This window comes from Neofelis nebulosa, chromosome 1 (genome assembly GCF_028018385.1).
Source record: "Neofelis nebulosa isolate mNeoNeb1 chromosome 1, mNeoNeb1.pri, whole genome shotgun sequence".
Taxonomy (NCBI): Eukaryota; Metazoa; Chordata; class Mammalia; order Carnivora; family Felidae; genus Neofelis; species Neofelis nebulosa.
In genome coordinates, this window is record NC_080782.1 from 98,595,619 (window position 1) to 98,623,240 (window position 27,622).

The 27,622-nt window shown below is 41.4% G+C and overlaps 1 protein-coding gene across 7 annotated transcripts in view; it reads right to left on the reverse strand.

Moving 5' to 3' along the window:
* Positions 1 to 27,622, reverse strand: part of PDE8B (phosphodiesterase 8B) — a 275,841-nt gene that overhangs the window by 6,016 nt on the left and 242,203 nt on the right. For all 7 annotated transcript variants that reach the window (XM_058729063.1, XM_058729062.1, XM_058729060.1 and 4 more), the window contains 9 exons: positions 26,630 to 26,672; positions 22,646 to 22,723; positions 13,517 to 13,593; positions 11,922 to 12,086; positions 9,826 to 9,871; positions 9,271 to 9,406; positions 8,179 to 8,377; positions 3,654 to 3,871; positions 1,939 to 2,059 (listed from right to left, as the gene is read on the reverse strand). In XM_058729063.1, coding sequence (XP_058585046.1) covers positions 1,939 to 2,059; positions 3,654 to 3,871; positions 8,179 to 8,377; positions 9,271 to 9,406; positions 9,826 to 9,871; positions 11,922 to 12,086; positions 13,517 to 13,593; positions 22,646 to 22,723; positions 26,630 to 26,672 — 1,083 coding nt within the window. The remainder of the gene's footprint in view (positions 1 to 1,938; positions 2,060 to 3,653; positions 3,872 to 8,178; positions 8,378 to 9,270; positions 9,407 to 9,825; positions 9,872 to 11,921; positions 12,087 to 13,516; positions 13,594 to 22,645; positions 22,724 to 26,629; positions 26,673 to 27,622) is intronic.

Sequence of the window (27,622 nt, forward strand, 5' to 3'; positions counted from 1 at the left end):
TATGATGAGCACTGGGTGTTGTATCTAAGTGATGAACCACTGAATTCTACTCCTGAAACCAATATTTCACTCTTCACTAACTAGAATTTAAATAAAAATTTGGAAAAAAAAAAAAAAAAAGAAAAGACTGGTTGTATAGTAGTGTGTACTGAGTGATGGATGTCAGGTCAGGGGTCCTGAACCGAGTGGCCAGGTCTAGGAGTAGGTTTACATAAATGCAGTAATAGGCCAATTATACAAAACCTGGAAGATTGCTATTCTCTTCTTTCAAAGACATCATCACATTGTGTGAAAAATTAATTAGATCTGCAGACCTCTGCCAAAGTGAAAGCATAACATTTAAGAGTTTTTTGTTCTGTTTCAAGATCAGACCTATTTATTAAACCATCAATGGGCTTCTGAACGTAGTTGTTTTGATTACCTATTACTGGGAAGTTAATGCTTACCCTAGGCAATGTGATAAATAATAAACCTCAACACAGAGCTTGGGGCTTATTTGATGGGTGACTTTCCTCAACTCTAAATTCTGTGGTTCTGTATAATTTTTCCCTCCTGAATCCCTAGATCCTTACCCCCATAAGTCCTCTGTGGAAAGAGAAGGCCCTGACATGATGCTGTGGGATCCCTGGAGGATGAAGTAGAACAGATGGGGTGGACACTGTTCGTGCATCTGGCCCAGTCAGGTGATGGGTCCTACACAGAGAGTCTCCATACTGATCATCAGGTTACTTTTAAGACAACCATTCATCACCCATCAACATAAGCAACCTCTTCTCAACGGAATGAGCAAAAAGCTTTTCTGACTTTACAGGGCTATGAGCAGCTTCATGGTCTCAGAGGTCAGTTGATTTCATTTTAAACAACTGGGACGTGAACCCTCTGTGTTTCTAAAACTCCAGTTTATAGAGGCCTTAAGGCAGGACTAAGGTACGTCCTTAAATTTTAAAATTTATGTCCGTAAATTTTAAAAAGGAAAAATGACTTATGCTTTTGTTATCAACTAGCACTCACAGTTTGTATATAATCTTTAAGTACTGATGTGGTTTTAATGCAAATCATCAGGAATACAGTTCTTTAAAACATCCGTGTTTTCTTCTAATACTAAATTTCAGCTCCTGTTTTTACTTTTGTTTTTATTAAGTTTTCTAATTCCGGTAGAGCTAACATACAGTGTTATGTTTATTTTTCAACGTTTTTTATTTATTTTTGGGACAGAGAGAGACAGAGCATGAACGGGGGAGGGGCAGAGAGAGAGGGAGACACAGAATCGGAAACAGGCTCCAGGCTCCGAGCCATCAGCCCAGAGCCTGATGCGGGGCTCGAACTCACGGACCGCGAGATCGTGACCTGGCTGAAGTCGGACGCTTAACCGACTGCGCCACCCAGGCGCCCCTACAGTGTTATGTTTAGTTTTAGGTGTACGATGTAGCGATTCAGCAATTGTATACATTGCTCAAGTGCTCATGATGATAAGTGTCCTCTTTTATCCCTATCACCTATTTCACCCACCCCCCTCCCCCCCACCCACCTCCCCTCTGGTCACCACCAGTTTGACCTCTAAAGTTAAAGAGTCTGTTTCTTAGTTTGTCTCTTTTTTAAAACATCCACTTTTGAGGTCTCCAATGTCACAAAATTAGAAAAGGCTTTGGGTGCCCTAAAATACCACCATTTATCCAGGCTCTGCTGTCTGCAGTTCTCGTCTATCTCACTCTTGGGCCTATCTCCTCCTCCCGTCACCACTGGCTTTATCTCAGGACCTTTCTTTCTAAGGAAGGCAGAATTACTGTGGACACTATGGCCAGTATTTTCAGCCCGTCTTTACCACCTCCAGGCAAACAACCATCTTGTGTCCAGGATGAAGAGAAAGTACGTTGCGGCCAGCGCAGGCTCTAATGGAAATAATACGCTGATGTATCTCATTATAGGTGAAATGCTTACCTCAGCCGCCAGGGGCTTATTGATGCTGTTCACAAATTTGTTCACATGTTCAAAGTGTTTTGTCATCTCTGTTGCTAAAACCATGTCAATAATAGCCTGGCGTAGTGTTCGATAATGGTTCCTAAAATAACCAGAAGACACAGGGCCTTGTTTATATCACGTCCAGAATTAGAACTGTTCTGCTACCATTTCACCATACTTCCCACACCATATGAGGCAGCTGGGGGCACAGAGGTAAGAAATGAGTGCAGATCATAAAAAAGTTTACCTGCCCCTCTTTCCATTATGCCAGGACTTGATGACACCATTCGATTTTCCCCAGTGAAGCTGACTCTTCCTTGTGGGGTGTGTGTGTGTGTGTGTGTGTGTGTGTAGTAACTGGCACATAGTAGGCACTTATTTTACAAAGTGGTTTCCTTCTACCTTCCCTTGGAAACGTATCAATAGTAAGATAGAAGGAAATGCCAAGTTCCTTCCCGACAAGACTGACACAGCAACCTGATGAGCCGTCCCCGTTATATTCGGCGCAGACACAGTGATTTGAATTACAGAGAACTGTGATTACTTCTTTAGATGATGGTAGGGGAATAATGTTTTCCCACTAATAAGTAACTCTCTAACTCATAAATACGGAGAACAAACAGAGCGTTACTAGAGGAGCTGGGGGAGGGGGGGATGGGCTATATGGGTGAGGGGCATTAAGGAATCTATTCCTGAAATCACTGTTTCACTATACGCTAACTAATCTGGAGGTAAATTTTAAAAAATAAAAAAATAAACTTTGAAAAAAAAGTCATTCTCTAAAATAGAAGTGACAACCCATGGGGCAACAAACCTGCCAAAACATTACTCTCCAGTTCCTACCATCTTTTTCTAACTTTCAGGAGCCAGAACGGGGAGCTGAATAAAACTGGCTCTTGGATAAAATTCTTTCAGTCAAAGTTTTAAAAAATAAGCCTTGATCCTGATGAAGTTTAAGTTGAAGGTAGAATATCTGGTCTCCATGTTTTCACAGATGTCTGGAAATCAAAGTGATAGGTCCATGTTGACAAGTGTTCCCCAAGGCCCAGGTGAGCCCTGTGCTCTGTGTAGTCTGCCCTGCCCCAGTAGTCCACTCTCCAGCCTGGCTGGTGCCGTGTGGCAAACAGCCATCGTCTGACTGCAGGCCTGTGGCAGCCAAGAGGAAGTGCTCCTCTCGGTTCACAGCTGGCCAACTTTCACCAGACAGGAGTACAACAGCCAGGGGGAAATGCCCAACCCTCTGGGCTCTAACGACTCTGCCGGGACCTGTGGAACAACGCTGTCTCCTCGTGAGTTAGGATTTTAAGTGGCAAAAACTCAACTGGGGAAAGCCAAGGAAAGATGCATTTTCCGGGAGTGACACAAAAGGCGGGATGTCCCCTGGGAGGGTAAAAATATCTGCTGTATTTATTAGTAAGACAACCAGGGTTTTAAGTGTTTTTGCGCAGTGTGTAAAACACGTTTGTGAACTCAATGAAGAGCTAATGAAATTCAGAAAGATAAAAGCAGTCTGGAAAGTACAAGTAAGCTTATAAGGGCAAGGTGATTACTCTACCGTCTGGTACAATGGTCCAACTATTGTTACTTCCCCCTTTCCCTGCCCTAAGAGAAGCTAAATACTTGGAGAAGTTACGTAAGACCTGAATGTCCCACTACTGTTTCACAAACCCGAGCAGAGGAGCCCAAGCACAAACCTGTCAATGTTCTTGAAAATGTTGCATTTGCTGTCCTTGACCGTGAGCTGGAAGGCCAGGGCGGTGTGGTGACTCTCCAGGACAGCGGTGTCATTATAGAGCACAGCGAGCTCACTGCCTGCGTTGCACAGGAACGAGTTGGTCCTTCCCGGGTGATCCACATCGTGGACTGTGGCGGCAATCAGCGCTGCCACCTCATCCAGCTGATCGAGGCTTCCCTGGGGTCACGAGGAGGCAAGGTTGAACGTTATCCACTGAATGTCCGGATCCTACACGTCTCTCAGGGGATGGGCCAAGGGAGTTGGGATTATCAGAATGTTCTCTTAGTCTGATGAGCCTTCTCTGACTTCCTGGAAGTTGAGAGGCTGCCTAGGATATATCACATCGCCTGGTGTTGCTGTGGATTATGTGGAAGGAAACAGAAATCTGAGTTGTCGTATGTGACAGACGTATTATCACGGACACCGAAATTCTTTTCCCAGGATCTGTTCACTCCAAGTCCTTTGCAGGAAGAAGCCAAACAGGACTTTTCAATTGTTTGCCCTGTGGTATTTATTGCTGACTCTTTTCCACACGTGAAGAGCAGAAAGTGGCCTAAGATCACAAGTATTACTTATTTTGTTTGCTTACTTACACAGAGATTGAGAGAGTGGCAGTAATGGCACAAATACAACCAAACTCTTCACACAAAGGTGAAAAGGGGTAAAGCCAAGCAGTACAAGAGCATCAAGGACAAGAACAAGAATTTTCCCTTGAAAACTGAGGCTAAAGGGGCTCTTGCAATTAAGAACAAAATTCAGCTCTAGGTGAGCAGGTGGCAGAGGCACAAAGGGAGACCCTCTTTCTACAGCTCTCGGTATGTAATTTAAGAACACAAACCAGAGCAGAAGGGCACACGGATGTTTTCTCAGATCACAGCCTTAGGAAGAAGTTAGTAAATGGGCTACTATTATAGAAGAGATCCTGTACTTCAGGAATTCATTCAGTAATCATTTATGATACACTTACTGGGTTCCAGCTGTGACTCAGAATGCTGGCACTACAATGATGACCTACACTGGCATGCTCTCTGCACTAATGGAATTGATAATTTCCTGGGGAAGGCACAAATCACACACACACACACACACACACACAGATACACTTGGTCTTAGCCAAAAGGCCGAGAAGTGATCACACACACACACACACACACACACACACGTAACTGACTGTGAAATGTGCTAAGAAGGAAAGTACAGATGCTTTGACAGAGTAACCCCAAGGCCTGATCTGGTTTAGGGCAGGGCTGTTGGTTCAACTCTGTGACGATGGCAATGTCTGTGCTGTCCATATATAAACCCTGGTCACACGGAGCTACCAGACACCTGAAACGTGGCCAGTGCAACCGAAAACTGAATTTTTTCATTTTATCAGCATAAAAGCCTGAAGGAGAAGCAGAAATTAGCCGGGCAAAAAATGACAAGAGAGAGAATGCCAGGCAGAAAGCCTACATGGTGTTCCTGAGGTCCAACAAAGAAGTGGTTTATTCAGGCAACTTAAAGAGCATCGCTGTGGCTGAAGGGTAGTGAGTAGGGGAAAAGTGGTACCCGAGAAGAGGCTAGAGGGGCAGCCATAATTTTCTGGCATTACAGAGTTGTTCTCCCAGGCTGTGGGAGGTAAAAATGCCAACTGCTTCTCAGACCCTAATGGGTAAGGGAGCAATGAGTCTGAAGCTAGCCCTGAAAGGTTTCTTGAAAGCTGTCCCTACCAGAAGACAGCCATTTCCATTTCCAACCCTGACCACCTGGAGCAGGAGTGGGGGTGGGGTGGGGGGCAATTCCTGGCTTGGCCCCAGTCCACACGTATAGCTTTCCTGACCAGGGACAGCACTCGATGCTGTTCCTTTCAGCTCTTTTCAGACACTGATGATTGTATAATGCCCAGAGCAAGCAGAAAAGCTGGCCCCGTTTTGCTTCTGGTCAGGGAGGTGCAGTCAGGACCCAAAGCTGCCCTGATGGGGCTCTCCTCTGACTCCACCTGTGGAGGGAGGGCCCATGGAACCCACACTTTGGGCCTGCAGCTAGCGGTCCTGGAGTATGTTCCACCTTGACTGGAGCCTGGGGCCAAGTTGTTGCAGTAGACACACAAGTGGCATTAGATGAGACATGTCTTTTCTTCCAGCTTACACTGATTTAAACCTGGGGGTGGTTGTGGTGGGAGGCAGGAGAAGAAGGCTGGCCCCCCCCCCCCCCCAGCAGATGGGAGAAGCAAGCCCTTCCTGTGGGAGGGAGGGACCGTCTGCGGAAGAAAACTTCCTCACCAAACCCACAAGAGGAGAAATTTCAGACCTTTGGAGATGCAGAGAGTTCTGCACCATTTTTGCCTTCTTTAACCAATGGGAGTAGATTTGGATCACCCTGAGGCAAACTGGCCAGACTGGCCCCCATTTTAGATGAGCCTTTCAAATAGTTCCTTCCCTACGACGGTCACCTACACCCAGAGAGTAACAACAGGGTGCTGGCTACCCTGAGCGCTCTGGTTGCAGTGGTTCCTGGGAATCAGGAAGAGTAGGGGGAAGAGAGTATCTGTGACAAATTCAAGGGGAAGGCCAGCTCTGGACATGTTATCCAGCTGGCTGGGGTGGGGATGTGGAGCTATGTCACAGTGATATCAAGATTTTTAGTCTGGGGGCGCCTGGGTGGCTCAGTCGGTTAAGTGTCCGACTTCGGCTCAGGTCACGATCTCACGGTCCGTGAGTTCGAGCCCCGCGTCGGGCTCTGAGCTGATGGCTCAGAGCCTGGAGCCTGTTTCCGATCTGTGTCTCCCTCTCTCTCTGCCCCTCCCCTGTTCATGCTCTGTCTTTCTCTGTCTCAAAAATAAATAAACGTTAAAAAAAAATTAAAAATAAATAAACGTTAAAAAAAAAAGATTTTTAGTCTGAGCATAAAGAAATGAGGGTGACGGATGGGTATTCGGTAAAAACACATTTTCCTGACTCTCCTCATCAGTGGCAGCAGGTCTGGCACAAGAGTCCCCAGGATTAAATCCTGCTCAGAATGCCTCATGGTGGACTAACCAGTGGTCTGGGGCTGCTGACTCAACCTTGGAGATAAGGAGCCCCCTCCACCTACTTCTCCAAGGTTCCTGGCAGTTCTAAATTTCCTGATTCTCTGGCAAGACTGTCAGAAAATGTCTTTTGAATTTGAAGTAATTATAGTCTTAGCCTTGTTTCTATTGCTACTTGAGAAATTCAATCAGATTTTGAATATGCTAGCAGAACTCACAATCTAAAGAAAAATTCCTGGGGGAGGGAGAGTATGGGAGGTGATAAAGTGACCAAGAGTTCCCTGATTTATCAAGCATTTAATGTGTATTTTTATACAGTCGTTCTGCCTAAGTGAGGGTCATCTTTACGTCCTGCCCTCAACTTTGCAGTGCACAGCCTCAGCTATCTAAGGTTTCATGCAGTGTAAAATGGAGGAACATGAGCCTGGAGTAGGAATCTCAAAGTGTCTTAGCTCTTCAAAGGAACGTGCTATCCCAACAAAGCCTGAGGTCACCTTTTTGAAAAGGAGGTGATAAAAGTCTTCAAAAGCATCATTCTTGGACCACATTCTTTACTTTGCTGATGATGAAAGTGAATACCAACATTAGCTTTTGGCAAAATTGAGAAGGAAACCTCCTCTTTCCCCATTTTGGTCCCACTTCTAGCTCCTGCTACCTGTCCTGCTATCACTCTTCTAAGTAGCCAGGGTCTTAAGACTAAGGAAATGATCTAACGTCAGGCCACTGGAGGTTGATAGGAATTGCAGTGTCTATATAGTACTTCTCGCAGGGGCATCTACATTCTAAGCTTCAGTTTTAACTGTAGCAAAGGAATTACAAGCTTCACTGCAAGTGATGGTAGCTGGGAAGGAGGAGAGATGGAGATCTTTTGCCAGCTGTACATGGGGTGTACGTAGGGCTGTCCTATAAATCAGCACCTATTCATAGCAGTACAGGTGCTTCTAACTAAGATTAAGGGACGTGGAACTCCTTCAGAATGATTATGCAAGTCATTAATGTAGGATATACACATTCACACCTACACAAAACACACACGTATATATGTATGTATATTAGTAGAATGCTGAGTGGCTCCTTACTGTCTGGGTTACCATGCACCAATGGCCAAATTGTGATCCTAAAATGTAACCTCTAGACCTAGTAACCATTTGCTGTAATAACTAAGTCCTGTCCTCTAATTCAGTATCACAACGGGCTCCCAGTGAATACTTGGAGAACAGGTTCATGAATCAGCCAGGCATGGAAGGGAGTCTACAGTGGCATCAGTTATTATTTTAGGCCTTTGCAAGAGGGGAGAGCTGGAAGCAAAGGCCATGTCTTTACAACACCAACATGACAAGTTAATTTGATAAAGAACTATGAGATTGGTTGCAATTTGTATATACATAAATGGTTATTTGCCTTATATGTTTATGAAGATTGAGCTCTTGGACCTCCAATCTAAGCAGGTAACTAGATCATGATACCGAAATTCTACCTTTACTCTTTCCTTTCCGAGGAAGAAGGCAGTGGCGTGCAGGACATCGGCGGCATGGGTGGAGTTATGATAAGCATTGGAAGAGTGGTAGTTGGCCTCAATCACTTGGAGCCAGGCCCGAAGAGTAGTTTCAGAACAGTGTAAAAATTCACAGACTCCAAACCGGGAAAATACCTTTAAGCCCAGGTAAACCAATGGCCTGGAAAACAGGAAAACAGACCCTGATTCATTGTGTTCACTGGTCTAGAAACTGCTTTCTTTGATGACACTGGGGAATAGAGGCATTTTTCTTGTGACGTTTACTCCGCATGAACAAGAGCTTAAAAAACATCCCCTCCCTAAATTAGGAGATAGAGCATCTCCTCATCAGTCACTTCTTTACAACTAGGTGCCTCATGGTGGTCAATCCAAATGATTTCTCGATTATCTTAAACTCAGAGGGCCTTCAGTGACTCTAGCAACCAAAAAAGATCCCTGATAGTCCCTCTCCATCTCTACTTCCATATAACCTCTGTATTTCCTCTGTGTCGCCTCACAACGTTACTGAGCCTAGGGACTTGGTGTCAGTAGAGTCCTACCATTTATAATCATATTACTTAGATTTACAGGTGAGAATCCTTCACATGCTATAGACCAGCATCCCTGAAAGTAGTTGTCTCCTACTATAGAAGAGGACTTTCTGACTTATTTAATCTTCTCCCTGCCTACAGGATGGAACAAAAGTCAAGTCTGTAGTGCTTTCAAATTTATTTTGTAAGGTCTAGCTTCAACAAGTTTGGGGCCAACAGTGCTTGGAACTCCTGGCTCACTAGCACAAAGGAACGGCCTGGATAAATGTGAAAGGGACACTCAGTATGTCCTCATCCTGGGTCATCACCAGGCTAATCCCACATCTTACCCACTCTGTCTCCATAAAGGAGCTCACTCAGGGGCCACAGTCTCTGCTTGTGCGACATCCCAGCAAGGCATGAAAAGTAGAACCTGTGAAGTTTCTTGTGGCAAGAACTCACGTCTCCCTCAAAGTTTCCAGATGTGAAAGTCTTGAGCGTGGCCATCAATCTTTCCCCACCTGCAGCCAGAGAAGCCACATACCTTTTATGTGTAACAGCTTCCAATTCAAAGATGTTGAACTCCCAACTTTCCTCATTATCAAGTAATTGAGCGATACAAGGGGGGACATCGTTGATGGTTATTGGCATCGCAAGGTGACTGTGACTCTGGTGCACATCTGAGCAAACAGACGGGGTTGAGGAGGCTGGTTAATTGTGGAATCTTAAGTGCCCCCAAACATTTGTTAGCATCTTCATGGTTGCTACTAGAAAGAAGTCTTGAACTTCCAAGGGTTAAGATTTTCACTTTAGGGATCTTCTCTTGAAACTTCCCCCAACAAAAAATAAAAATAAAAAAGTAATTCCATTTAGCTGTCTGTCTGAATGTACACAGAGCTGCAATTCTTATTCTGACAGTGCTCACAGAAGTCATTTTAATTAGGAGACCTGGTTTCAAGTGCAGACTACAGAGATGGTTAACTCCAATGAGACCAACAGCAAGCCACACCAAGGCCCTCCCCAAACAAAAATCACAACACTGGAGAAGGCACGGGCTGGAGACAGGTTATCAGTAACAAGTGGACAGATGACAACTTACTCTTAGTGAACACATACTCGTTTCCTGACAACCTTCTCAAGCCATCCTGGAATAAAGAAAGCTACTATTAGAAGCATACTTTGTACGCAGTTATCATTATTCTCTCATTTCTTCCATTAGCCAAAGATGAGGCTCGAAATGAACAGTATCCAGAAGACAGAGGACACTCCCCCTTCCACAGCTATTAGCCCCAGGAGATGGAGAATTGAGAGTAAAATGGATAGGACTTCATTCAGGTTTCACACCTGACCTCTGAGCTGCCTTCGTTGCCTTTCTCACACCATCCTTGTCTTCTGAATCCTGAAGCCACATTAGTGAACTCACGGAAGGGATCTTGCTTTCGGATGCAGGTTATTTTGAAGAGACCCCACTTACCCTTCTAGGTACTATGTTATTCTTGTGTTCTCAGATTTACATACTGGGGACCCAAAGCCATGGGCCACATTTTGGGGATTTAATGTAAAGCTTTAAAAAGGTTGGGCTAATTTTTGATTAGTATCTAAATTTTTTTTTCCAACTGTATTTTCTGCTTCGCAACGTGAACACTGCAGTTGGCCTTTAGAAGAAAACTTTCTGGATTTGAGATCTTTGGAAGGGCAACCTAAGGGAGTGGAAAGAGTCCTAACGATCTGCCATTTACTAGGCTGGTGATGTTCTTGCATGTCAGTTCCGCTTCCCTCCACTTTCTACCCTTGAGTGCCTAATTATTTAGATCTTTGCTTAAAAATCATTTATAATTGCTTATTTGTCTCCCTAGAAAGTGTGTGCTAAGGTTTAAAGTATTAATGAAGGGCTCCCCTGAAGTCACACCTTGGGACCTTTAGGCCAAGAGCTGAACTTTTAAAACTCTATAAATAGGTAGGTGACAATGGCTACAACCATCCTGCCTCTAAGGTAGGTATCACAGGGCACTCCCCTGCTTCTTCTTTGCCTTTCTTTTTCCTCTTCTCTAAAACTAAATAAAAGTAAGTGGAATCCTACACTGGTTCCTCACAGCAGGACCCGGAGAGGAACCACAAGATGGTATGGCCACAGGGGGAAGAGGCAGATGACTTGGTTCCAGAAACTGAAATCCTCCTGATGCGGTGCTGTGGCTGCCCTCCTGACTGGCCATTGCCAGCGTTCTCCAGAGCTGAAGCCTGTGCTGCACTGGGATGGGATGACCAAGGCCAGCCCAGGGAAAGGAAAGGAACAGGAAGTCACTCAAATTACAGGCTCATCGAAGACCTTTTGCAAGAACAGGGAGAATGGACTAGAAAGCCAGTCAACGCTCAGCATTTGGTGACAGGGCTAGACACAAACCTTCGAAGTCAAACTCTCAGATGCTCCTGGAGTCTGTTTCACCCCAAGAATTCTTCGAGCTTCACCCTCTGATAAGAACTACAAATGAGTAATTTGAATCTTCTTCTTTTTCTTCACTTGCTGATAGATGGTGATTACAGCCAAATAGATTACAGCCAAACGCTAGAACACACGAGTCCTTAGAAATCAGCTACTCTTGGTGGTCACAAATAAATGGTGGTGGTATTGGTGTGCTGGGAGGGGGTGCTTCCTTCTCCCTCCCCTATGGAGCCAGAACAGCTCTGCTCTGCTTTTACTGGATTATAAAGGGAACTTCTATATAACTTTTTATTTAAAGAGAAGATTCTAGAGCTGAGATTTTGGGAACTAGTGCTATAATCTAAGTACAAACCCTTTCATTACATAAAAAGCCTGTAGTCCAAGGAAACCTACCCATAACCCTCAATCCAATACTGTACCAGGTCAAGGGAGAGAGGTAAACAAGGGTCCCGTGGTGCATATTTAGCCTTCAATCAACTGCTTCTTTACTCCTTATTATAATGAGGATTCTGAAGGACTGTCTCCCATCGCTATAATCAGTTAGCTTCATGGAAAGGTAAATTCAAGAAATATTTGAATTATACCACACATATAATCCAGAAATTTTAACACGGATGCTTCTGATTACACTGATGTTAGCCCCCACAGCGGATGTTTCTGCAACTATATGCAAGTTTAAATGTTACATGTTATATGTGCTCTAAAGGGCATTTAATGTTGTCTCCCTGCATTTCCGGTTTTTCCTCATCACTCACGGTCATCAGGCCTCCAACGAGATCACTGGTGTGAGGATCTTCATCTTTGGTACCGAGCTGAGGGGAATACAGTTCCGTGGTCCGTAAAATTTCCAAAACTCTATCCAAGGCTTCTGCTACTGTCACGGGGCTGTTTTCTTGGGCTGCATTGATTATATTTATAACCTAAGGAAATAAAGAGAGAAAGAATAAATTTGAGAATATAAGAATTCTAATTCCCAAAAGTCAAACACATGCTTGCAACCCAAAAGAAATCAGAGAGTGACACATTTTATTGTTCAAAATGAGCCGGGTTTTCACGGAACCACTCCATTCTTACTGCAACATGCCTTTCCTCCCAACCTCTCCGGGTTGTTCTCCCACCTCAGAGACCACATTTTCTTCAGCTCCTTTGCTGATCCTTCTCTAGCTGTCTCCTGCAGGTTGGAGCTCCTCAGAGATGGGTACGGGGCCTTTCACTCCACAGTGCTTCCAGAACCCAGCTATTCCCATGAGTTTGGACACATGTGACCTACAATGCCAAGGGCTCTCAAATTTATATCCCTGCCGGAACCATTTTTGACCTTCAAGTTTGTATAATTCAATTACCCATGTGACATATCTATTGGAATATCTTGCTCACATGTCCCAAACTAAATTCATGATATTGCTCCCTTCTCCCCAAAGCAAGGAAAAAAGTGGACCAAAAAAGTGAGACAAGAGCTCCTTCTCTGGTTTTTACACTAGAGGGAAAAACAAACAAACAAAAAACCAAACAACAAAACAAAACAACTTCTATCCACCTGTGCTCAAACTCAGAACCTGGGTGGCCCCAGCTGACAAACAGCTTTCTCTATCACCCTGATAATGCTATTCATCGTCCAAATTGATTCTATCCCTGAATATTTCTTGATCTATTCATTTCTAACTCCACTGCTTTGATTGTAGTACAGTTACCACCATTTCTTGCCTGGAATTCTGGAAAAGCCCCCTAACTGGACTCTTCTCTTTCATTCTTGCCATCTCTAGTCCATTCTCTGCATGGCAGCTGGGTGTTCCTTTTAATAAACATACTGGATCATGTCATTCCCCGACTTGAAACTCTTCAGTGGCTTCCACTGCACAGAAACTAAAATACGAACCCCTCCTTACAGCTCCATGTCACCATCTTCTCCCCTCTGCCCTCCAAGCACTAGCCACCCGAACTTTCTTTCAAGTCTTCAAATACTCCCATCCTCCTTCTCTCACCTCTATGCTTCATTCCTTGCTGTGCCTACTGCCTAGAATTCTCTTCTCCCAACTCGTCTTCTAACAGCCTTGCATGCTTCAGTTCTTACTTCAAGCATCATTTCCTCTAGAGAGAGACTCTGCCTGATCATCTCACCTAAGGTAAATAGAGCCGTAATCTGATTTTCTCTTAGAACACTATTGTTTTCCTTACTAACAGTGTAATTTAGAACTACAAATTAATTACGTGTTTATTTAATACCTGCTTCCTCTACCAGACTGTAAACTCTGTGTTATCAGTGACAAGTCATTTATAATGTCTGTCTGTAGAAACGAGCCCAGTGCTGGGCAGCCCTGATTGCAGAGTGGAGGCAGCAGCTGTCACTCACCTTTGTGATGGGAGCTTCGATGGTCATGGAATGGATCCTTGCCATGGATGGATAGCGACGATTCTGGAGGCTTGGTGCTGGGGAGAAGTAAATAAAGTTGTATCTGGTTCTGGTGGCTCAGCTTGGCTAAATATAGCAAAGGAGCCCTTCACAGACTGGGGACCTGATTCTCACTGGACTACATCCCCAGGGCCCTCCACAAAGCAAAGGATTCACACATCTCTTAATCCTAAAAGGTTGAGAGGTCAGCCACTACTTGACCAAGTCTAGAAACTGTGGTTTGGTCTGGAACTATGACGGAAGAAAGGCTTTAGGAGTATTAGTTCCATAAGGGAAATTTCAGAGAAGGTTAATTGGGATCCTGAGGCCCCATCTCAACAGCCTAATATACCCTACTCACTTTACTATAAATCACCAAAGCCCAACTTTGACAGTTCCTAACTTTCAGTTCCCAGCTTCTGGCCATAGGACTGGTTAAGGATATATATTTTTAGATCACATCTTCTTTATCCATTCATATGTCATAAACACTTGGGCTGCTTCCATAATTTGGCTACTGTAAATAATGCTGCAGTAATCATAGAGGTGCATATATCTTTTCAAATTAGTGGGGCTTTTTCCCCTATGGGTAAATATCCAGTAGTGGAATTACTGGATCTTATGGTAATTCTTTGAGGAACCTCCACACTGTCTTCCACAATGGCTCTATCAATCTGCATTCCCACTGACAGTGCACAAGGCTTCTTTTTTCTCCACGTCCTCACCAACGCTTGTTATTTCTTATATTTTTGATTTTACCCATTCTGACAGGTGGCAAGTGATATCTCATTGTGGTTTTGTTCTGCTTTTCCCTGATGATGAGGACTGTTGAGTATCTTTTGGCCATCTGTATGTGTCCTTTGGAAAAATGTCTTCATGTCTTCCGCCTATTTTCAATCAGATTGTTTTTGTTGTTGAGTTGTGTAAATTCTTTATGTATTTTGGATACAACCCTTTATTGGCTATGTGCATTTGCAAATATATTTTCCCATTCACTTGTTTTTTAGTTTTCTTGAGTATATTTTACTTTGTGAAAGCTTTTTATGTTGGTGTAGTCCTAATAGTTTATTTTTGTTTCCCTTGTCCCAGGAGACATATCTAGAAAAATGTTGCTACAGCCAATGTCAGAGGAATTACTGCCTCTGCTCTCTTCCAGGATTTTTATGGTTTCATGTCTCACATTTAGGTGTTTAATCCATTTTGAATGTATTTGTGTGAATGGTGTAAGAAAGTAGTCCAGTTTCATTCTTTTGCAGGCAGCTTTCCAGTTCCCTCAACACTATTCGTTGAAGAGATTATGTTTCCCCATTGCATATTCTTCTCTCCTTTGTCAAAGATTAATGGGCCATGTAATTGTTGGTTTATTCCTGGGCTCTATTCTCTACCACTGATCTATGTATCTATTTTGTGCCATTACTATACTGTCTTGATTACTACAGCTTTGTATTATATCCTGAAATCTGGGATTGTGATATTTCTACTTTTTTCTTTTTCAAGACTGCTTTGGCCATTCGGGGTCTTTTGTAGTTCCATACAAACTTTAGGATAATTTAGTCTAGTTCTGTGAAAAATGTGGCTGGTATTGTGACAGGGATTGTATTAAATCTGTTTATTACTTTGGGTAGTATAGACATTTTTTTTTTTTTTAATTTTTTTTTCAACGTTTTTTAATTTATTTTTGGGACAGAGAGAGACAGAGCATGAACGGGGGAGGGGCAGAGAGAGAGGGAGACACAGAATCTGAAACAGGCTCCAGGCTCTGAGCCATCAGCCCAGAGCCCGACGCGGGGCTCGAACTCACGGACCGCGAGATCGTGACCTGGCTGAAGTCGGACGCTTAACCGACTGCGCCACCCAGGCGCCCAGGGTAGTATAGACATTTTAACAGTATTTGTTCTTCCAATCCATAAGCATGGAATATCTTTCCATTCATTTGTGTCATCTTTAATTTCTTTCATCAGTGTTTTAGTTTCATAGTACAAATCTTTCACCTCCTTGGTTAAGTTCATTCTAGGTACTTTGTATTTTTGGTGCAATTATAAATGGAATTGTTTTCCTAATTTCTCTTTCTGCTACTACATTAGTAGTGTAGAGAAATGCAAAAGATTTATGTACATTGATTTTGAATCTTGTGATTTTAAAGAATTCATTTATCAGTTCTACTAGTTTTGGGGTGGAGTCTTTGGGATTTTTTATATATAGTATCATGCCATCTGCAAATAGTAAAAGTTTTATTCTTCCTTACCAATCTGGATACCTTTTATTCCTTTTTCTTGTTTTATTGCTGTGGCTAGTACTTCCAGTACTGTGTTGAATCAAAGTGAGAGTGGACATCCTTGTCTCATTCCTGATTTTAGAGGAAAAACTCTTAATTTTTTTGCATTGAGTATGATGTTACCTGTGGGGTTTTTATATGGGCTTTATTACGTTATGTTCCCTCTAAACTTTGTGGAGGGTTAGCATAAATGGAGTTTATGCTTTGTCAAATGCTTTTTCTACATTGAAACGATATGATTTTTATCCTTTCTCTTCTTGATGTATCACACTGACGGACTTGCAAATTCTGAACCTCCCTTGTATCCCAGTAATTAAGTCTCACATCATTGTGGTCAATGGTTTTTTAATGTATTGTTAGATTCAGTTTATTAACAATTTGTTGTGGATTTTTGCATTTAAGTTCATTAGACACACAGGCCTGTAGTTCCCTTTTTTTGTAGTGCTTGTATATGATTTTTTAAAATATTATTTAAAATTTACATCCAAATTAGCATATAGTGCAACAATGATTTCAGGAGTAGATTCCTTAGTGTCTCTTACCCATTTAGCCCATCCCCCCTCCCACAGCCCCTCCAGTAACCCTCAGTTGGTTGTATTTCCCTGATGATGAGTGATGTTGAGCATTTTTTCATGTGTTGGTTGGCCATCTGGATGTCTTCTTTGGAGAAGTGTCTATTCATGTCTTTTGCCCATTTCTTCACTGGATTATCTGTTTTCTGAGTGTTGAGTTTGATAAGTTCTTTATAGATTTTGGATACTAATCCTTTATCTAATATGTCGTTTGCAAATATCTTCTCCCATTCTGTCAGTTGCCTTTTACTTTTGCTGATTGTTTCCTTCACTGTGCAGAAGCTTTTTATTTTGATGAGGTCCCAATAGTTCATTTTTGCTTTTGTTTCTGTTGCCTCCAGAGACGTGTTGAATAAGAAGTTGCTGTGGCCAAGATCAGAGAGGTTTTTGCCTGTTTTCTCCTCGAGGATTTTGATGGCTTCCTGCCCTACATTGGGTCTTTCATCCATTTTGAGTTTACTTTTCTGTTTGGTGTAAGAAAGTGATCCAGGTTCATTCTTTTGCATGTCACTGTCCAGTTTTCCGAGCACCACTTGCTGAAGAGACCATCTTTATTCCATTGAATATTCTTTCCTGCTTTGTCAAAGGTGAGTTGGCCACACGTTTGTGGGTCCATTTCTGGGTTCTCTATTCTGTTCCATGGATCCGAGTGTCTGTTTTTGTACCAATATCATACTGTCTTGATGATTATAGCTTTGGAGTATAGCTTGAAGTCTGGGATTGTGACGCCTCCTGCTTTTTCTTTTTCAAGATCGCTTTGGCTATTTGGGTTTTTTTCTGGTTCCATACCAATTTTAGGATTGTTTGTTCTAGCTCTGTGAAGAATGCTGGTGTTATTTTGATAGGCATTGCATTGAATATGTAGATTGCTTTGGGTAGTATTGACATTTTAACAATATTTGTCCTTCCTATCCAGGAGCATGGAATCTTTTTCCATTTTTTTGTATCTTCTTCAATTTCTTTTATAAGCTTTCTATAGTTTTCAGTGCATACATTTTTCACCTCTTTGGTTAGATTTATTCTTAGGTATTTTATGTTTTTTTGTGCGACTGTAAATGGGATCATTCCTTGATTTATCTTTCTGTCACTTCATTGTAGGTGTATAGGAATGCAACCGATTTCTGTGCAATGATTTTATATCCTGCAACTTTGCTGAATTCATGAATCAATTCTAGCAGTTTTTTGGTGGAATCTTTTGGGTTTTCCATATAGAATATCATGTCATCTGCCAAGAGTGAAAGTTTGACCTCCTCCTGGCCAATTTGGATGCCTTTTATTTCTTTGTGTTGCATGTATATGATTTTGATATCGGGGTAATGCTGACCTCATAGAATGAATCTGGAAGCTTTCCTTCCTCTTTGATTTTTCTGGAATAGTTTGAGAAGAAAAGGTATTAATTCTTCTTTAAATGTTTGGTAGGATTCGCCTGTGAAGCTGTCTGGTCTTGGACATTTGGTGGGAGTTTTTGATTACTGATTCAATTTCCTTGCTGGTAACTGGCCTGTTCAAATTTTCTATGTCCTTCGGATTTGGTTTTGGAAGGTTCTGTGTTTCTAGAAATTCATTTCTTCTAGGCTGTCCAGTTTGGCGGCATATAATTTTGAGTCTATTCCTATTGTATTTCTCTGGTGTTGGTTGTTACTTCTCCTCTTTCATTTCTGATTCTGAGTCTTTCTTTTTTTTAATTTTATGAGTCTGCCTAGAGTTTTGCCAGTTTTGTTGATCTACTCAAAGAGCCATCTCCCAGTATCATTGTTTTTGTTTTGTTTTCATTTCATTTATTTCTGCCCTATTATTTGCTTCTTCTACTGGTTTTGGGTTTGATTTGTTCTTTTTTCTAGCTCTTCAGGTGTAAGGTTAGGCTGTTTGAGATTTTTGTTTGTTTGTTGAGGTAGGCCTGTATTGCTATAACTTCCTTCTTAAAACTGCTTTTGGTGTACCCTAAAGATTTTGGACTATTGTGTTTTCAATTTCATTTGCCTCCATGCATTTTTTTACTTACTCTTCAATTTCTTAATGGACCTATTCATTGTTTAGTAGCATGTTATTTAACCTTCTGTATTTGTGTTCTTTCCAGCTTTTTTCATGTGGTTGATTTCCGGTTTCATGGTGTTGTGGTTGGAAAAGATGCATAGTATGACTCTGATCTTCTTGAATCTGTTGAGATTTGTTTCGTGGCTTAATTTATGATCTATTCTGGAGATGATCCATCTACACTTGAAAAGAATGTGTATTCTGCTAGTTTTGGATAGAATGTTCTGAATACATCTCTAGATTAATCTGGTCCAGTGTGTCATCCAAAGCCATTGTTTCCTTGTAGATTTTCTGCTTGGATGATCTGTCCAATGATGTAAGTGGCATGTTACAGTCCCCTATTATTGTATTACTATCGTTTAGTTCCTTTAGGTTTGTTATTAACTACTTTATGGTATTTGGGTGTTCCCATGTTGGACGCATAAATATTTACAATTTACTATCCATCTTGGTGTCAACCTCCTCGGGTTGATTTTGTTAGGTGCTCTCTGTGCCTCTTGAACCTAGATTTCTGTTCCCTGACCCTACTTCAGGAAGTCTTCAGCTATTATTGTTTCAGAATCATTTTCTGCTTCCTTCTCTCTCTTCTCTTTCTGGGATCCCTATAATGTGAATGTTATTATTCTTGATAATTCCCCAAGTCTTATTTTCATTTTTAATTATTATTTTTCTCTCCTATTCAGCTTGATTGCTTTCCATTACTCTATTCTCCAAATCTCTGGTTCTTCTGCTTCCTCTAGTCTACTATTTATTCCACCTTGTGTATTTTGAATTCCAGTTATTGAGTTCCTCATCTGCAGTTTTATGGTTTCTTTTTGTTAAGAGTCTCACTGAGATCTTCCACTCTTGTCTCAAGTCCAGTGAATATCTTTATGATCATTACTGTAAATTCCCTATCAGTAATATTTCTTTTCTCTGTTTTGCTTAACTCTGGTGCTGTGATTTTTTCCTGTTCTTTCATTTGGGACATATTTCCCTGTCTCTCATTTTGTCTAACTCTCTGTTTTTGTGTGTTATGGAAGTCACCTACAACTCCTGCTCTTGAAAGTTGTAGTCTTGTGAAGAAGAGGTCCTGTAGTGCCCTGCAGTGCACTGTCCTCTGTTCACCAGAACCTGGCACTTGAGGAATGTCTCCTATTTGTTGTGTGCACCCTGCTGTTATGATTGAACTGCTTTTTCCTTTGGCCCAGTCGACTGCAATGGCTCTCTTTTCCTGTTGTGGTCAGGGTTTGTTTGGTCCCTGTGTTGTTAGTAGGCCAGTCTGGGACCACCTCGGGTTTGGGTCAGTCCATGCATTTTCCAGAGAAGCAGTATCAGTGAATTTCAGGGCACTTTCCCTGTGTTGTCCCTTGTGAAGCTTTTGTTGGCAGGCAAGGCCTGCAGTCGGACCAGATCTCTGCCCCTAGCAATGTGCCTGGCTGTACTTGGACTGGTGGGTGTGGTTATCTTCACCTCTACCCAGGGCAGGAGTCACTTTGGAGGGTGCTGGTCCTACTGGGGTTGCTTGCACATGCCACACTTGTGGCACTGCTTTGGATGTGCTCTGGCCAAGGGTCTATCGGGAGGGAGCAGGTCCAGAGGAAAGCATGAGGGTGGGTCACACTGTGTTAGCAGGGTTTGTGTGGGTCTGCTGTGTGAAGAGACCTAGAGGCGGAGCCTGGCTGGAGAGGGTGAGTTTGCACGAAAACTCAAGCGTGGGATGCACTGTTAATAAGTTAGGTATTGAGTGTGAGCACTAAGGTGGTTCCAGCAGGTATCCATGTATCTAGGCTGTGGGGGTGGGAGAGGAAAATGGTGGCTTTCCAGCTCTTTTGCTTCTGGAGAAGTCTTCCAATGGTCAATCCCTGCCCCTCCAGCACACTCTCTGCGGTTACTAAACAGTAACCTCCCTCCAGTATACTCCAGGCATTATTCAAGATGTCGTTTCTATGCTGTATTTCTGAGGGGCTGTCTGTTGTGCTATTTCTATAAGGGCAGAGATTCCGTTTCCTCTCATCCTTCCAGCTCTCTCAGAGCCGACTGATTTTTAAAGTTCAGATGTTAAGCCTGCTAATTGTAAGAGTTCATGAAATTTCCCCCCTCTTGCTTTCAAAGCCAAATGTTATGGGGATTCCCTGTGCCTGGGGTGCCTGGCATGAGGCTCTATTTCTCTCCTCTCTCCAAGTCTGCCATCCCTCCCTCCCATGCATCTGTTAGCTCCCAAACATGTTTCTATTCTTCCTAGTCTCCGCTCTGTGGCCTCTTCTCTACATTTAGCTGTGAAGTTTGTTTTGCCAGTCTTCATGTTATTTTCTGAGTTATTTATACTGATGTGGGTTTTATCTAGCTGTATCCATGGGATAAGGTAAGGTCCCTGCTACTCAGCCATCTTCTCCATTGTTTTTTGTTTGTTTGTTTGTTTGTTTTGAACAGATAATGCTTACATGTAGGTAAAAATTCCAAAGGGAGAAACTACTTTAAAAGCCCCTGTTATATGTAAGTGATGAATCACTAAATTTTACTCCTGAAATCATCATTACACTATACGTTAACTAACCGGGATTTAAATAAAATATAAAAATTTTAAAAAATAATTATAAACCTAAAAATAAATAAATCAGTAAGAGCTCTGATCCCATCAGCTCATCCTACCATTGCCTGTGAGGCAGGAAGGAGGGATAAAATCCTCATGTTACAAATGGGATAACTTAATCTAGCTGATATCAAGAAAGCTTACCTGCTGCTCAGCCATCATTACAGCCTTCTTCTGTACTTTGCAACCTCTACTTCTCCATGTTCTGGAGAGATGATGGTCCCATCTCAAACTTTACACTGAAAACTGAGCTAATCTAGTTCAAATTCTCTCATCCATTATCCTGTCCATCTAAAATGTTCTATTTACATCTGAAAATATTTCAGTTAATCTTGTTTTACATTTTTGGCCCCTATCCTTTGCATGCCCTATGATTTATCCTCTTTCCTCTATGAATTATTCATCTTGTCTCTAAAGCCTTCAGTCCTTCTTAGTTTATCCACTTCCCTCATAATCAGGTTTCCCATTGTGACCCATAGGATTGAAAAGTCCTTCACTTGCCCTTCCAGTTTATTCCCTTAAGTTACCATTCTACTTCTCTCCTTTCTATCACAGTCACTCACCACCCCTCCTCATGCCCCTAGAATGGATGAGTGAAATCCACTAATCTGTTCTCGGTGCTTAAGCTCACTGATCTCTGCAGCATATAATACTGCTGGCCATCTCCCTTCTCTTGCTACCCTCTTGTTCGTGGCTCACCCCCAGTTCTCTTGTGCTCTTCCTTGGCCCTATTTCTCCTGCCTCTCCTCTAACTGAAAGAATGCCTTCAAATCTAGAACCTAGACCTTCTTTTCTTTTTTCTTCTCTCTCTCTTCCCCTGCCCTCACCTCCCTCCCTCCCTCCCCCCCCCCACACCCCTTACAGATGTTCCTCTGCTCAAAGCATCATCTATCACCCCTAGGGCTCCCAATCCACACCACACTAGCCCGCAGTACTAGTCTTGTATTTTAGCTTCCTTGGCATCTTCATTAAAATAAAAATAATCATTTTCTCCTCAACCCCCCACATGGCCATACATGGAGACTCCTATTTCTGAAAATATTACTCATATTTTCCCAGGTACCGAGGAATGAAATTTCAAAGTCATCTTGGACTTTCCCCCCTCCCTGCAAATCCAAATGATTCCTCTTTGAGGCGTGCTTGAACTCAAAAAATGTTTTGGTAAATTATGTTTAGCAGAGCAGAACTGTTGTGCTAAATTATGTCCCACAGTATTTCTATGACATTTTATTAAGGGTAAGGGTGTGTAACAGGTACACTGAAAACTGGGAAGTGTTGAAGTTGGGAAGTCAGGACTCTGCAGTTCCTTTTCTCCCACTCTCACTTAAGAATGATCTAGCTATTATATTAAAAAAATGACCTAGCTATTAAAACTCTGAGCTGCTCTGGTGGTTATATGGCTCAACACAGTTTAGGCCATCATGGAACAAGTGTGGAGTCATTTCAAAGAGAAGACACTATAAAAAGTAAAAAAGAGTGAGAAGTGCTAAAAATTTTTCAGTTTATGGAGTAAAAAAGCAAGCTGCATTAAAACTCTGCTACTTGGGGTTTTGTTTATATGCTGACAAATTCTTGAGTATATTCCTCTGTCATCTTCTATACTTTAAAAAGGCCAAGAAATCTGAAAAACTTCTTACCATCACTGCCTCGAGATGATATCGATTTCACATCAATGGACTCTTTCCTCCTGTTCTTGTATCTAAATGAATGAGACTCTAAGGATTTCAAGTTAATAATGGAAGGTGAGTTTTCAGCTTATTTACAGGTGAAGTTTAGACACATTTCCCCCTCATTATCCAATGAAAACAAGGTTCCTTTTTAAGCACTATAAAATACTTTCAAGAAACAGCAAACCACTTTCTCTTCAACTCATCAACAACACAGAATTATCAATCATATTAATTGCAAAATGATACTCTTTTCTTACGGCTGTTATGTAATGGTAATAGGCTTTTTATCTAGAGTTCTTTAGTTCCATTAATAAAATATCTTTTTTAAAAATAAGTATTAAAACTTGGGTGAAATTTGGGGGGGGGGGTTCATTTCAACCTGAAGGACAGTAAATGTAACTGGGTCAGGAAGGCTGTTACAGAGATATGTGCAGAAGTAAAATACCAGTGAAATACAAAGAAACTTGAATTTATTTGAGAATCTACTATGGACTAATTTTAGGCCCCTCTGAAAGGTCAGCCCACCAGATGGTCTTCGAGGTTCTCCTTAGGATGTGATTTCATCAAATGAGGCATAGTGAAAATACCAGGAAGGAAGGGAAGAAAAGGCAGGTTTATAATCCCAACTATTTCCACAACTCACTTCTGTCCCTATTTTCTAAGGGGAATAAAGCACTTCAATTCTGCACAAGTTTTTGCTGACTTTAACACTCAAAATGTGCTGTCACATTAATGAAATATTGAAGCATGGAGTGAGGACAAAGACACAAAAATGTCAGGGCAGCAGAATTACCTTCAGAAACATGCATTTTCAGGGCATTGGCTTCTTGTGGGAGTAACCCAGTAGCAAGGAGAGAAACTTAATCGTAACACAGAATTGTTCCCCACTGTGCCAAGACAGGAGGCACACACGCAGGTTCCAGCAGGAAGAATACATTTCTTATACATCAATAAGTGTTCATATTCCAAGAAAGAAGAAAAAGATGCAATAATGCTCTTTGGAGAAGTGTCTATTAATGGTGGGCCTGGGGGCTCAGTCAGTTCTAGGTGTCCAACTCTTGATTTCGGCTCAGGTCATGATCTTGCAGGTCATGAGTGTGAGCCCCACATCAGGCTCTGCACTGACAGTGTGGAGCCTGCTTGGGATTCTGTCTCTCTAACCTCTCCTCCTGCTCCTCCTCCACTCTCAATCTCTGTCTCAAAATAAATAAATAATATGAAAAAAAATTGTCTATTAACACCAAAAAAAAGGCACAAGAGAGAACAGTAGATAATAGAACCAGTTCCAGAGCCAACTTGCCAAAATTCAAGTCTCCAGAATGCCATCATCTACTACTAGCTGCATAACCCTGGCAGTGTTAACTTCTCTGTATTTCAACATCTACATCTATCAAGTGGGGATGGTTACAGCATCTCATTCTTAAGTTGCTGTGTGACATAAATGAGTTAATCCATGCAAAGCACTTAACACAGTGCCTGCTACACAGGAAGTATGTAGTTTGTACTGGCTGGTGGTATTAATTACATCTGGTCATTTGCAAATATACCTTCTTTCTAGGCATATGTGGGATCAGGTTATAATATTGTTCTCTTGTCTGTTTTCACTTTTTTTCTGGATCAGCTTTTTAACTATTTTAGAGTCCTAAAAATTCTGATTCAATTAAAAAAGTTAAATCATCAACTAAACTTGAATTATATTCACACAGCTAAAGACAAAAGCAGAATTATTATGAAGTTGATCTAAACACCTTAACCATACAGCTTTGTCTTGTGGATTCTGCCTTAATAATTTTCCTGGCCGTGGATAGGAGTTTCAGTATTTGTAAAGACACCTATAAGTAGTGGTACTTTAAATGACATTGTTAGGATCATATGGCATCTTTCAAACCCTGAAAAACTAACAGTGGTGACTCGCAAAACATTCCTTTTTAGCCTCTTCAGGGACTTAATAATCATATACATTCCTAGCCTTTACCACATAATAAATTAAATCTAAATGAATAAAGATTTAAGATTAAATTCAAGACTTGGGTGCCTGGGTGCCTCAGTGGGGTTGAGCGTCCAACTTCGGCTCAGGTCAAGATCTCATGGTTCGTGAGTTCAAGCCCTACGTTGGGCTCTGTGCTGACAGCTCAGAGCCTGGAGCCTGCTTCGGATTCTGTGTCTCCTCTCTTTGCCCCTCCGCTGCTCATGCTCTGTCTCTCTCAAAAAGTAAACACTAAAAAAATTTTTTAACAAGATTAAATTCAAAATTAAAAAACCCTCATTCCTCCAAATGTAGTTTCTAAATAAAACCAAAGTAGGGAAGTTAGTCTCATGACTGTGACCATGCCTGGCTAGCTGAATACTAAATTATTCACTAGAAATTACTCCAAGATACATAATTCTTGTTCTTCCTGGTATTATTTCAGCTGAAATTAAGAGAATGTAGTAATAGAAATTACTAAAAGTTTGGATAAATTATTCTTCAATAAAGGCCATTTAAGTCGAATAATTCATTATTCATTCTCCCAAGAGATGCTTTGGAATGAATTTACAGACCAAAGAAAACAAAGATAAAGGAAATTTAAATAACTTTATTCAATGGCAAAAGGGGATATAGTGTCAACAATTAAAAAAAATAGCGAACATTTACTGAGCACCTTCTCTGCACCAGACATTGTGCTTCAATATTTACTCTAAATGTAAATTATCTTATGTGATCATTATAACAATTCTGAAAGTACATAGTACAATCTTCATTTTGCCAGTGAGAAAACTTAAACTTGGAGAGATTATGTAGGTAGCTCCAAGTCAAAGAGCAGGTCAAACAGTGGAACCTATGTTTTATAAGATGGGATAGTTCCAATTTATCAATGTTTTGGGAGCATTTGTTGACCCTAATATGTGCAAGGCAATGCTGGGCACAGTAAAGGATATGAAAATGCTTGCAACATTTTTTGGCGCCTAACAAGTTCATTAAAATAATACTCTTACAAGAGATAAACTAAAACATAAAGAGAGAGAGAGGCAGAGACAGAGACATGGAGGGATGGAGGGAGGGAGGGAGGGAGGGAGGGAGGGGCAAGGGCAGAGGAAGGAAAAGGGTAGAGGAAGGGAAGGAGGATATCCAAGAGTTAAATGGCAGGTACAGTCACATATTATATACACTTTCTCCTTTATTTTTCATAACAATGAGATGCACATTGTTAATTCATTTTACAAGTGAAGAAACTAAAGCTCAGAAAGATGAAATTGAGTCTGAGTATGTTAAAATATGGTCCATCCTAGAGTCAAGGAGAGGGACTAAATAGGTAGCCCAGGGTCTAACTTTATGCACTAATGGTTGGGAAAACCACTAACAGAGGAAAGAATATCGTGTGTGTGTACACGAATAAGAATTTTAAATTTCTGATAGACTGAATTTTGCCTCTAATGATCAGAGAAATCCAGACCTTTCAAATATAGAAGTCATCTAGTCATTTCCTCATTTGAGGGTTGAGGAATCCAAGGGTCAGACAGAGTACTGCCCAAGGTTTAAAGCAAGGGAGTGGGGACTGAAATGGGACCTCAGTGCTCTGGACTTCCATAACAGGCCAACCCACATTTTCTAGTTAGACAGACACCAACAGCTACGAAGAACAGGTAGCCTGACCAGGGTGTAACAACAGTTGTCTCTCTCCTGGACTTCTGGCCACTCTCTTTTTAAGGTGTATCTGCTCTATATGGTCTCCAGCTAGTAAAATAAAACCAGTATGATAAAGGCATTCAGTAGAAAAGGTTGCCATGAATGAAGATTCCAAACTTTTGAAAGGATTCTGCTTTTATGCTGGCTCTCCAGCCTTCCAATATCCACACTCAGATTTTAGTAATCCACATTCTGGGGTGGTGAGTGTCAATCTACACTTCTTCAGAGTAATTTACAGACTTGAACCCACAAATGCCAGTGGAGTGAAATTGAAGTATTCTCACCTGTCTGAGAATTGTCTCCTGAATCACGATGAACCTTGTGAATCTAAAGTTGTTCAAAAAGTTTGGTAAAACAAGAGAAAGAAATTTTAAATATGGTATTAGCTACATTTCCAGCCAAACAATTTAATCAAAAAGCTCTGAGGACTCAAGAAATCAAGAAGTTATACAGATAATATAAACAGATGAAAGATGTACATCAAGTGATAATACTATAAATGCTCTATTACATTCAGACACTTATAGAAAGGCTGAACCTGAGAGCAAGGAGATGCCCAAGGGCTGCACTTTTTACCCAGGACATCTACACCTCCACTCAGCTGTTCCCATTTTGACCATTTGCAGAAATGCAGAAAGACAAAAAGCCGTAACAAAAAACTTTTTATAAAGCTAACATAATCTATTTAAATTTCAGATGGGTTATAAAATTTTTCTGTAGTATAAAAATAATTGGAATTTAAGCCCAGGATTTCTAAAAAAAAATCCTAAAAACCTCTTCCAATGCTCCTCAATTATGGACAGAGTCATTTTACAAAATGTATATTCACAACAAGATCTGAACTTTGGATGCAGCTTAACACCTAGTTCCTTCTCATTATCAGATTTTTTGTGTGTTCTGATGATTTTATGCTAATGCTCACTAAATATCCATCAAATGATGAATGAAGTCATTAACACTAGAAAACAATATACACGCTTTGGGATGTTGCATTTTTTCTGTTTATAAGTGAGACACTGTTACCAAGTTGCATTTAGCTGTATCACGCTTAAAATCATGCTCCTTTCCTGCTAACTCCACCTCCTTCCAGTCGTTTGGACAACCAAGCCTTTGCAGCCACTCAATGAATGGGATAAGTTAACTTGAAAAACAAGATAGGTGAGTGTGTGGTACTATGAAGGAAGATTAGTACGGTTTAGCAACATCAGCTGTAATAAATAGCCACAAGTTGCCTATATATCAGATAACGGGTACAATGTTCCAGCTTGACTGAACCA